The sequence below is a fragment of the Scyliorhinus canicula genome, chromosome 16, assembly GCF_902713615.1.
Source record: "Scyliorhinus canicula chromosome 16, sScyCan1.1, whole genome shotgun sequence".
Taxonomy (NCBI): domain Eukaryota; kingdom Metazoa; phylum Chordata; class Chondrichthyes; order Carcharhiniformes; family Scyliorhinidae; genus Scyliorhinus; species Scyliorhinus canicula.
Genome location: NC_052161.1, coordinates 79,053,468 through 79,065,576, shown reverse-complemented (window position 1 = coordinate 79,065,576; position 12,109 = coordinate 79,053,468). Strand labels below are relative to the sequence as shown.

Here is a 12,109-nt window from a genome sequence, read left to right as displayed (position 1 = left end):
GGGCAGGAGGCCGGCAGTGGCCTCGGTGCTGAGGGGGTTTATGGACCAGATGTTGGGGGTGGACCCTTGGAGATTTTTGGAACCGGGGGGTAGGGAGTTCTCCTTTTTCTCCCATGTTCATAAGGCGTACTCCCGGATTGACTTCTTCGTGCTTAGCAGGGCGTTGATCCCGAGAGTGGTGGGGGCGGAGTATTTGGCGATAGCCATCTCTGATCATGCCCCACATTCGGTAGACTTAGAGCTGGGTGAGGGGAAGGATCAGAGACCGATGTGGAGGTTGGATGTGGGGCTGCTGGCAGAAGAAGAAGTGTGTGAATGGATCCGTAGGGGTTTAGAGAGGTATTTGGAAACTAATGATAACGGGGAGGTACAGGTTGGGATGGTTTGGGAAGCACGAAAGGCAGTAGTCAGAGGGGAGTTGATATCCGTCCGGGTGCACAGGGAGAGGGTCGAGAGGGAGAGACTGGTGGCAGAGATGGTCAGGGTGGATAGGAGTTATGCAGACAACCCAGAGGAGGGGCTTTTGAGGGAGCGGCGCAGTCTCCAGGCGGAATTTGATGTTTTGACCACCCGTAAGGCGGAGGCGCAGTGGAGGAGGGCACAGGGGGCGGCGTACGAACACGGGGAGAAGGCGAGTCGGATGTTGGCCCACCAGCTCCGGAAGCGGGAGGCGGCTAGGGAAATTGGGGGAGCCACGGATGTAGATGGGAACCTAGTGCGGGGTGGAAAAGACATCAACGGGGTGTTCAGATCTATCTGCGAGAGGCTGTACCAGGCAGTTCCCCCCGGGGAGGCAGGCGGGATGGATCGCTTTTTGGATAAGCTGGAGTTCCCAAGAGTAGGGGACGAGCGGGTGGAGGGTTGGGGGCCCCAATTGAGCTGGAGTAGCTGGTGGCGGCATTGGGCAGCATGCAGACATGGAAAGCGCCGGGGCCGGATGGGTTCCCGGTGGAATTTTACAAGAAATGTATAGATCTGCTGGGCCCGCTGCTGGTGAGAACCCTGAATGAGGCTAAGGAGGGGGCGATTATTTCTTTGCTCCTGAAGCGGGACAAGGACCCCCTTCAGTGCGGTTCCTTTTTGGCCGATCTCGCTCCTCAACGTAGATGTCAAGTTGTTGGCAAAGGTGCTGTCCAGGAGGGTGGAGGATGTAGTCCTGACGGTGATTCATGAGGATCAAACTGGGTTTGTAAAGGGGAGACAATTGAACGCCAACGTGTGGAGGCTCCTGAATATCATGATGATGGCACCGGTGGCTGGGGAGTCAGAAATAGTGGCGTCTATGGATGCGGAGAAAGCTTTTGATAGGGTGGAGTGGAGCTACCTGTGGGAGGTGTTGTGGAGGTTTGGATTTGGCGAAGGGCTCATCAGCTGGGTGAGGCTACTGTACAGCTCCCCGGTGGCGAGTGTAGTGACGAACGGGAGGTGGTTGGAGGACTTTCGACTCTCCAGAGGGACAAGGCAGGGGTGCCCCCTGTCTCCCCTGCTTTTCGCGTTAGCAATTGAGCCCCTGGCTATGGCACTGAGGGACTTGAAGAGTTGGAGGGGGATTGTGCAGGGTGGGGGAGGAACACCGGCTGTCACTATATGCGGATGATCTGCTGTTGTATGTCGCGGACCCGGTTGAGGGGCTGCCAGAGGCGCTGAAGATACTCGGGGAGTTTGGGGACTTTTCGGGATATAAGCTCAATGTGGGGAAGAGTGAGTTGTTTGTCCTGCACCCGGGGGGTCGGGAGAGAGAGATAGGGGAACTCCCATTGAAGAGGGCTGAGAAGAGTATCAGGTATCTGGGGGTCGACGTGGCTAGGACCTGGGGGGCTATGCATAGGCTCAATTTTCCAAGGCTGGTGAGGCAGATGGAGGAGGAGTTCAGGAGGTGGGATGCGCTGCCGCTCTCGCTGGCGGGCAGGTCCAGTCGGTTAAAATGACGGTGCTCCCGAGGTTTTTGTTCCTTTTCCAGTGCCTCCCCATGCTGATCCCGAAGGCTTTCTTCAGAAGGGTCAACAAGTCGATTTTGGGGTTTGTGTGGGCGGGGAAGGCCCCGAGAGTAAGGAGGGTATTTTTGGAGCGAAGAAGGGAGGTCGGGGGCCTGGCGCTGCCCAACCAGGAGTGGATATTATTGGGCAGCGAACGTGGCGATGATTCGTAGGTGGGTGACGGAAGGGGAGGGTGACGCATGGAAAAGAGTGGAGGCGGCATCCTGTGCAGGCACGAGTCTGGAGGCTTTGGTGACGGCCCCACTCCCGCTCCCCCCAGCAAAGTACTCTTCGAGTCCGGTGGTGGTTGTGTCCCTTAAAATTTGGGGACAGTGGAGGCGGCATAGGGGGGAAGTGAAGGCTTCGGTTTGGGCCCCGATACAAGGCAATCATCGTTTTGCGCCAGGGAGAATGGATGGGGGATTTGGGAGCTGGCACAGGGCGGGCATCAGACAGTTTGGGGACCTCTTCCTGGATGGAAAGTTCGAGACTCTGGAGGAGCTGGTGGGGAAGTGGAACCTCCCCCTGGGAACGCCTTTAGGTACTTGCAGGTCAGGGACTTTGTTAAGAAGCAGGGACTTTGTTAAGAAGCAGGTGGCGGAGTTCCCGCGGCTGCTGCCGAGGGGGGTGCAGGATAGGGTGCTTTCGGGGACGTGGGTCGGGGAAGGGAAGATCTCGGCTATCTACCAGCTGATGCAGGAGGAAGAGGAGGCCTCAGTAGATGAGCTCAAAGTGAAATGGGAGGAAGAGTTAGGGGAAGAGATTGAGGATGGGATGTGGTCGGACGCCCAGGGAGGGTGAATTCTTCCTCCTCTTGCGCCTAATCCAGCTGAAGGTGCTGCACAGGGCTCATATGATGGGGGCTAGGATGAGCCGGTTTTTCGGAGGGAGGACGCGTGTGGAATTAGCTTGGGGGGGCCCAGCAAACCACACCCATATGTTTTGGGCATGTCCGGCCCTGGAGGGGTTTTGGAAGGGGGTGGTGGGGATTTTGTCGGAAGTGGTTGGGTCCAGAGTCAGGCCGGGCTGGGGGCTCGCGATAGAACATAGAACATTACAGCACAGTACAGGCCCTTCGGCCCACGATGTTGCGCCGTAGCTTCGGAGCCGGGAGTGCAGGAGGTGAGAGAGGCCGGCATTCTGGCATTTGTGTCTCTAGTAGCCCGGCGTAGGATTCTGCTGCAGTGGAAAGATGCGCGGCCCCCTAGTCCGGAGACCTGGGTCAACGACATGGCCGGGTTCATTAAGTTGGAGAGGATGAAATTTGCCCTGAGGGGGTCGGTACGGGGGTTCTTTCGGCGGTGGCAGCCCTTTCTCGATTTCCTGGCGAAGGGGTAGAGAGAGATCAGTCTCCGCAGCAACCTGGGGGGGGGGCAGGGAGGGGTTGGTTTGGGGATGGTCGGGAGGTTCGATTTTGCAGCGGTTCTGTTTTTTTTTCTGTTCTTTTTTTGTATAACCATTTGCTATTTGTTACTATTTATTTTGGGGGGTTGAGTTCTGCTCTAGCTTCGGGGTGGAAGCACGATATGTATGTTTTAATTTGCGGTATTGTTATTAGAAAAATTGAATAAAATTTTTTTTTAAAAAGATGCTACATAAATATAAGTTGTAGCTGTTGAATGAAATTGGATATGCTTTGCAAAATTCTTGCCCCTTTCAGGGAGACTGTTGAAGTCAAAGTTGGGGATACGGTTCATGTTGAAGGCGAGAAGCACTTGGATACCTGGGTAATAAGCAAGGAAGCTGGATACTTCGTTGTGAGCCCAGACCACCTAATTTCTGGGACTAGCATTGCAAACAGCATCCGGTGCATGCGCAGGGCTGTGCTGAATGAGAGATTTAAGGTCAGTCTTCTAAACCATATCCTTCTGAGGAAGCATTCAGCTCATGTACTATGATCCCAAATCTTGGTCACTGTACCTTTTTCTTTAAATTCCCTATTTTCCCAACCCAAATAATATATCTGTTTCTAGAAGTTCACAAGTCTGGAATAATGTTCCTGCATCTGTAGGTTTCTATTTCTCAACTTTTGAACACTATCCTGTTTGCATAGATTTTCCATTTCTCCAGCTCTCTGTCTATCGATTACTTACACCCCCCCCCGAAACTGGTTACATTATGTCTTGTGATTTCAATTGCCATGGCTAACTGTAATACCATAACAAACTTGTTAATCAGCAGTTGGAATGCCAGTGACTGAACTCTATCTCCTCATTCATAGTTACACACATACACACACACACACACACACACAACACACTGAGAATTTGAAGCCAGGGGAAGTTTAATTATATTGTCACATCTGGTCATGTTGTGCAGACCAGCTAGTGTGCACTCAAGTTATGAACCTTTCAGCATTCTTTGATGAATATTTTCATTCATTGTTTTTGATTTCAAGGCCTGTGAAAAAGGAACGAGACAGATGCTAGTTGGCACTTTAGTTCATGAGATCTTTCAAAAAGCAGCAATGAGCAACAGGTTTACACAGAAAGCACTGGAAGAAATTACCTCTCAAACAATCTACGCCCCAAAGTACCTGGGAGAGATGTAAGCTGTGTTCATCTCACTACTTTTGGTTTTAGTGGAAATATTTTACCTGCTAGAGAACTTAGAAATGGTTTTAATATTTGTGACTTTGATGTGCAGCTTCCTTCCCTGTCTCAGTGGATGAGGATACCACCTTAGCTGATGCACCACAAGTCTGGTTTCTAGTCTGTTGAACTGATCTCATCCACAGAAATGGGCAAATTGTAACAGCACCCTCTTTCTCTGAGTGGAGGAAAGATAAAATGATTGGGCCCCTTCTTAATTAGTACATGAACGCTGATCATGTGAACTGAAGATCAGATCATCAGCCACGACCACAATGGGTAACCCCTGTCGCATAGCAACCAACCCCTCAGCCGGGGAGGTGTCCCTGGAACATGCTGGGGATGAACGATTGCTCCAGGATAAACGAGTCATGCAAACTGCCCGGGTAACGGGCGCAGACGTGCAGGATCTTCATCTGGTGGTCACCGACCACCTGCATGTTCATGGAGTAGGACCCCTTCCTGTTCATGAACACCGTCCTGTTATCCGCTGGTGGCGAGCACCCCATCAATCACCCCTACCATGTGTATAGTGGCCATGGCAGTGAAGCCCGCTGACCGGGCATCCTGGAGGGCATGGTCCACAGGGAACTGCATGTAGCGCTCCTCTGTCATACAGGGCGTCAGTCACTGCACGGATGCACCTGTGCCAGGATCCTGATGGGGCTGGATAGGGATTCGGTGAAGATCATAGAATCCCTTCAGTGTAGAAGGGAGGCCATTTGGCCCCTTGAATCTGCACCGACGCTCCGAAAGAGCCCCCCCCCCCCACACACATCTATATCCCTGTAACCCAACTAGCCACCAAGGGGCAATTTAATATGGCCAGTCTGGCATTGCCAATACACGTAACCGCATCTTTAGACTGTGGGAGGAAACCAGAGCACCTGGAGGAAACCCACGTAGACATGGGGCGAACATACAAACTCCACACAGATAGTCACCCATGGCAGGAATTGAACCTGTGAGGGAGCAGTACTAACCACTGTGCCACCATGCAGCCCACAGCGAGCATGGTGCTGGCCAAGGATGTGGAATGTGTGAAATATTCAGGAGAGATTTGGAATAGTCAAATCTGGAGGTTGTGATATTTCTCCTTTCCTGGTTTGCTATTTTTCTCATAGTCTAGTTTCCTGGCCTTGCAATGACATCCCAAAGAGTTCAATTTGAAGGACTCCAGAATTTTAACAATAGAGGTTGATAAGCACTTTGCAACATTGGATGAATATTAGATTTCTTAAGCAAAGATCCAGCACAGACACGTAGTCACCATTTCAGCTGTGATTATTTCTGGAAGATTTTGGTGCTTAAAAGTATGCGAGTAAGGACACGGGGAGTCCATGCTGAGTAAATAGGAAACGATATGTACACTACCCTGTAGATCCCGAGCAGGTTCCTGTTCTGGTTGGTGCCTTAATGGCTGACCGTTTATACATTGGTTAATTGAGATACCCCTACCCCTAGCAGTGGAGCTCGTACTCCGCAAGGACACAGGGAAGATGAGCATTCCCATCCATAGTTCCCGTGCGGATATTACAGTGTGTATACCCAAGTACTTGGTAATACCTTTGGTGAGTGCCCTGCATGATGCACTCAATTGTTACATTGCAACCGGTTGTCCAATTATTCCTGCTTCATGGTCTATGTTTGCAGGTGAATCCTTGCTGTATGTTCTAGTATTTAGTGTCTTCCATTAGGTTAGGGTGGGGCAGCCATGACTTCCATTGGGTTAAGGTGGAAAGGGAATGATTTCCATTGGGTTTAGGCAGGGCGGCTGTGACTTCCATTGGGTTAGGGCAGGAAGGGAATGACTGGTGTGACTTCTTTGGGTCATAGGGAAGAGAGACCAACGGTAATATTCCTCTTGCTGCCTCGGATACTCATTGGATAAATTCACTGACTCATGAGGGAGCCCATTTCAATCTTTAGACTGATATTGAGTTGTTTTTGAAATGCAGGTATAGCTTGAATCTGAGTCAAGTGGATATGATGCAAGCAGTCGATGAATACCTCCCAGCAATGGTGACCTGGGCTCAAGATTTCATGGACAGTTCGGCTCAGTCTGGCATAAAGCAGTTGCAGCTTAAACTGTACGTGATGTTCCATATCTATTACATTTGGTGTACAGGTTGGTACATTGAGCAAGCAAGGTGTGTAACTGAAATTCAATTAGATAGAATCTTCACAGACCGTTTAGTGCAACTTGTCTTTGCTGGTGTTACTGTTTGTGCTCTGATGCCTCTATATATGAAGTGCAGGATCATATATGCCTATTTAACCACCTGCCCTCAGTGCAATTTTTAAGTTTCAATTTCATCAGATCTAGTTATTTTTTAAATTTTTAGTAATTTTTTAATTTAAAATACCCATTTTTTTTCCAATTAAGAATCAATTTAGGGTAGTGGCACCCGTACAATAGAATCAGACTCCTAAACGACCCTCTTATGGGCTGACCTGATTAATACTACACTCCTGTATGCTTCACCCGATGCCGTATGTATTTACATTGTGAACTTTGTGTTGCCCTATTATGTATTTTCTTTTTATTTTATTTTCCATTCATGTATTAAATGATCTGTTTGAGCTGCTAGAAGAAAAATACTTTTCACTGTACCTCAGTACACATGACAATAAACAAATCCAATGCAATCATAGAAAAGTTCCAGCACAGAAGGAGGCCATTCAACCAATCTTGTCCATGCCAGTTCGAGGATGCCCAGTGCCCTTTCTAATCCCACCTTCCTGCACCCGGTCCATAGCCGTGCTGCTTAGAGCACTTAAGGTTCCGATCCAGGCACCTTTTAAGAGTTTAGGGTCTCTACCTCCACCACCAACCCGGACAGCGAATTCCAGACTACCACTACCGTCTACGTTAGAATGTTCTTCCTCGTGTCCCCTCTACACCTTCTGCTACTTGAATCTATGTCCCCTGGTTCTAGAATTCTTTACTAAGGGAAACAATTTTATCCCTTCCACCCTACTTCTTCCCGTCACCCCGAAGGTTTTCGCCGGTCAGCATTGGGCACAGCAGAGAAAGAGACTGACCCTGAATGTAAGGAAAGGATTAATCAGATTGATTTGACATTAGTGAATGTTATATTGTCATTGATTTCTCTTTTTGTGTTGTAGCAATAAATTTTGGGCTTTTGTGTTCAGCAAGGAATCAATTTAGATGCACTGACCACTAAACAGTTGAATTCATAGACTTTCATAGAATTTACAGTGCAGAAGGAGGCCTTTCGGCCCATCGAGTCTGCACTGGCTCTTGGAAAGAGCACCTACCCAAGCCCACACCCCCACCCGATCCCCATAACCCTGTAACCCCACCCAACACTAAGGGCAATTTTGGACACTAAGGGCAATTTAGCATGGCGAATCCACCTAACCTGCAAATCTTTGGACTGTGGGAGGAAACCGGAGCACCCGGAGGAAACCCACGCAGACACGGGGAGAACGCCCAGACTCTGCACAGACAGTGACCCAAGCGGGAATCGAACCTGGGACCCTGAACCTGTGAAGCAATTGTGCTAACCACCATGCTACCGTGCTGCCCCGCAGTAATTAATACCTACCTTAAAGATTACCTTCAGATTAGTCTGAAAACCTATTTAAAAGACAGTCCCGTTGGAATAACTGCAGATAGTTGGTAAGGAATTATGCAGAAGGGAATGTCTGTGAGAAATGAGCAGGTTCCTGTGTTAAGAAGGTCCTCAGCCAACTTGAGGATGAGGACTTAACCGAGTAAGTTAGGGAGTGTAACTAAGGAGGGGAGTTGCACTGGTCCATGGAATAAAAGAAAGCAGTTCACTCAGTAATGCAGAAATGTGTGAATTGCCACATAGCAGCGTTGGGAGAAGGGTGTAAAAACTAACATCTGTTCAGCTCAGCCAGATGCACAAAACTTTGCGTTCGAGTTCTCCGGCTAATACTTGCAAAATGTATCATAGGCTCATGTGTCAAGCGCATGTTTAATTATTATTAATTATTGTCTGTTGTGTTATGTAATTTGGAATAACACAAACTGCCACTTGATGCAGTTTTGAGTAAAAGATGCTCAAGACTTTGAAGTGAGTTCAATGTGTTTTATTGAACTATTAGCACCGTTCTCAATGAGTTTGCTCTCTGCTAATCTAAATGTACAGTAAGAAGTCTTACAACACCAGGTTAAAGTCCAACAGGTTTGTTTCAAACACGAGCTTTCGGAGCGCAGCTCCTTCAGGTGAACTTCAGGTCACCTGAAGAAGGAGCTGCGCTCCGAAAGCTCGTGTTTGAAACAAACCTGTTGGACTTTAACCTGGTGTTGTAAGACTTCTTACTGTGCTCACCCCAGTCCAACGCCGGCATCTCCACATCAAATCTAAATGTAGTAACTCAGTCTAACTGAACCAGCCTTGCTCTAAGCCAAGTGCTGGTGTGTGATGTCGAGGATACACCCTGTCTCGCTCTGCAGATGTTGGAAAGAGGCGGGGTGTGAGTGCCTCATCCTTTTTATAGTGAGATACCACCACTGAGTGTCCTGACTGCTCATTCGTCGTGCCCTATTCTGTGTGTTCATATGTTTGCATATCATGACATCTCCCCTTTTCTTTGTTTTGTTGGCATATGTGAATGTATTTACATGTGAATGAGTCTGTCTAACGTGATTGACGGAGGACAACAGAACAGAGCAAACAAAACAAACGTTCACAAGTCCAGTCTCTGAGGCTTGCGTCTGATTCTGGTCGACTGCCGGAGAGGTGGCGGAGGGGACGACGGTGCCTTGACAGGCGGAATGGAAGCCTGACAGGTGGCCTCGTGGCGCAAGGTATCAGGAGATGGCAAGTCAACATATGGAAATGGAGGAGAAAGTGGTTGAGGGCAGGCAGCTTTGCGCAGTGCCCGTCGATTCCTTCGCACAATGGAGCCATCAGCCATACATACAACATTCCTTCGCACAATGGAGCCATCAGCCATACATACAACATGAGAGCAGGGTGCGGCCTGACGAACAACAACAGCCTGGGCAGACCACCCACCATCCGGTATCTTGATCCTGACAGTGTCTGCTGGGGATAGCACGGCCAGATCGGTGGCATGGGCATCATAGCCCTGCTTTTGACGGCCTCTGAGCTGCTGCATCGTCTGCAGCACCGGGAGGTGATCCAGGTTGGCAGGTGTATGGCTGGACGCGTCATCCGGAGGTCCCTGTTCATCAGGAGTTGAGCCGGTGACATGCCAGTGGACAAGGGAGTCACCCTGTACGCAAGCTGTATAAGGTGTATGTCGGAAGCAGAGTCCGCGACCTTGCAGATGAGCAATTTTACAATGTGCTCCCCTTTCTCGACTTTTCCATTGGACTGCGGATAGTGCAGACTGGAGGTGACATGCTGGAAATTGTATGACCTGGCAAACGTGGACCATTCTCGACTGGTAAAGCACAGGCCTTGTCGCTCATGACGGCGATTGGGATGCCATGCCTTGAGAATGTCTCCTTACAAGCTTTGCCGGTCCGAGAGGTGAGGTCCGGGAGCTTCAGCACCTCAGGGTAATTTGAGAAATGGTCGATGATCAATACGTAGTCGCGACCATACGCATGAAAGAGGTTGATGCCAACCTTGGACCACGGAGAGGTCATTATGTCATTGTCATGCTGTTGGAGTGTCTCCTTGCTCTGCGCTGGCTGGAACCGCTGACAGGTAGCACAGTTCAGGACCATGTTTGTGATGTCCTGGCTGATGCCGAGCCAGTAGATAGCTTGCCGGGCTCTTCGTCTGCATTCTTGACGCCCAGGTGTCCCTCGTGAATCTGGCGCAGCACCAAGCTCTGGAGACTGAGTGGAATGACAATCCTGTCCAGCTTGAGGATACCATCAATCACCGTCAGGTCATCCTTCACATTGTCAAATTGTGGATACTGCCCTTTCTGCCAGCCATTGGTGAGGTTGTAGATAATACAGCTGATGCAGATGATGTAGAGGGCAGCACGGTAGCATGGTGGTTAGCATAAATGCTTCACAGCTCCAGGGTCCCAGGTTCGGTTCCCGGCTGGGTCACTGTCTGTGCGGAGTCTGCACGTCCTCCCCGTGTGTGCGTGGGTTTTCTCCGGGTGCTCCGTTTTCCTCCCACAGTCCAAAGATGTGCGGGTTAGGTGGATTGGCCATGCTAAATTGCCCGTAGTGTCCTAAAAAGTAAGGTGGGGGGGGGGGGGGGGGGGGCGTGTTGGGTTACGGGTATAGGGTGGATATGTGGGATTGAGTAGGGTGATCATTGTTCGGCACAACATCGAGGGCCGAAGGGCCTGTTCTGTGCTGTACTGTTCTATGTTCTATGCGCTGCAAGAGGGGGTCTTCGGCTGTCCACCTTCTCATCTGTCACCAGAGAGTGTTCGCACACAGCTGCACCTGCGATTCGATGTGCTGGATGATCTCCAGCGGCTCACTGGGCGAGGTGACTGAGCGGGACAATGCATCAGCGATGATGAGCTCCTTGCCAGGTGTGTACACCAAGTTGAAGTCATACCTCTTAAGTTTAAGCTGGATTCTCTGCAACCAAGGCGTCATGTCATTCAGGGCCTTGTGGATGATGTGGACCAGAAGCCTATGATCCGTCTCAACAGTGAATGTCTGCAGGCCGTAGACATAATCATGAAATTTGAGGATGCTGGTGAGAAGACCCAAGCAGTCCTTCTCAATCTGAGCATAACTGGTTTCAGCGGGCGTCATCACCCTTGATGCGTAGGCTACTGGTGCCCAGGATGATGTCATCTCGTTGAAGTAACACCGCACCGATGCCATCCTGACTCGCATCTGTGGATATCTTTGTCTCCCGGCCCGGGTCAAAGAATGCCAGAACTGGTGCAGTGGTGAGCTTGACTTTCAGCTCCAGCCACCCTGTCTGGTGAGCCGCCTTCCACTCAAAGGCAGTTGACTTTTTCACCAGGTTGCATAGGGCCGTGGTGTATGTGGCCATGTTTGGAATGAACTTGCCCAGAAAATTGACCATATCCAAGAAGCGCAGCACCGCCTTTTTGTTTCGATGACCTTGATTTTGTCTGTGTCCGGGCGCACATCATGCTGTGAGATCTGGTCGCCTAGGGACTTGAGCGTCAATGTGCCAAAACAACATTTGGACATGTTTAACTTTCGGCTGTTGGCATGTGCACGGTGGAATACCTTCTGGAGATGGGACACATGTTCTTCGGGGGTCGTGGACCTTGTGATGATGTTGTCCACGTACACACGAACCGCTTCAATGCCTTCCATCATCTGATGTGGAGATGCTGGCGTTGGACTGGGGTGAGCACAGTAAGAAGTCTTACCACACCAGGTTAAAGCCCAACAGGTTTGTTTCAAACACGAGCTTTCGGAGCACTGCTCCTTCTTCAGGTGAAGTCATATCTTCCATCATCTGCTCCATGATGCGATGGAATATCTCCGATGCCGTGATGATGCCAAATGGCATGCGATTGTAGCAGTATCTGCCAAAAGGCGTGTTGAAGGTGCAGAGTCTTCTGCAGGACTCTTCCAGCTGGATTTGCCAAAATCCCTGTGATGCATACAATTTG

General features: G+C 50.0%; 1 protein-coding gene across 1 annotated transcript in view; it reads left to right on the top strand.

Moving 5' to 3' along the window:
- Nucleotides 1-12,109, top strand: part of dna2 (DNA replication helicase/nuclease 2) — a 166,285-nt gene that overhangs the window by 29,692 nt on the left and 124,484 nt on the right. Inside the window, exons 4-6 of the mRNA XM_038821845.1 lie at nt 3,637-3,820; nt 4,375-4,523; nt 6,526-6,657. Coding sequence (XP_038677773.1) covers nt 3,637-3,820; nt 4,375-4,523; nt 6,526-6,657 — 465 coding nt within the window. The remainder of the gene's footprint in view (nt 1-3,636; nt 3,821-4,374; nt 4,524-6,525; nt 6,658-12,109) is intronic.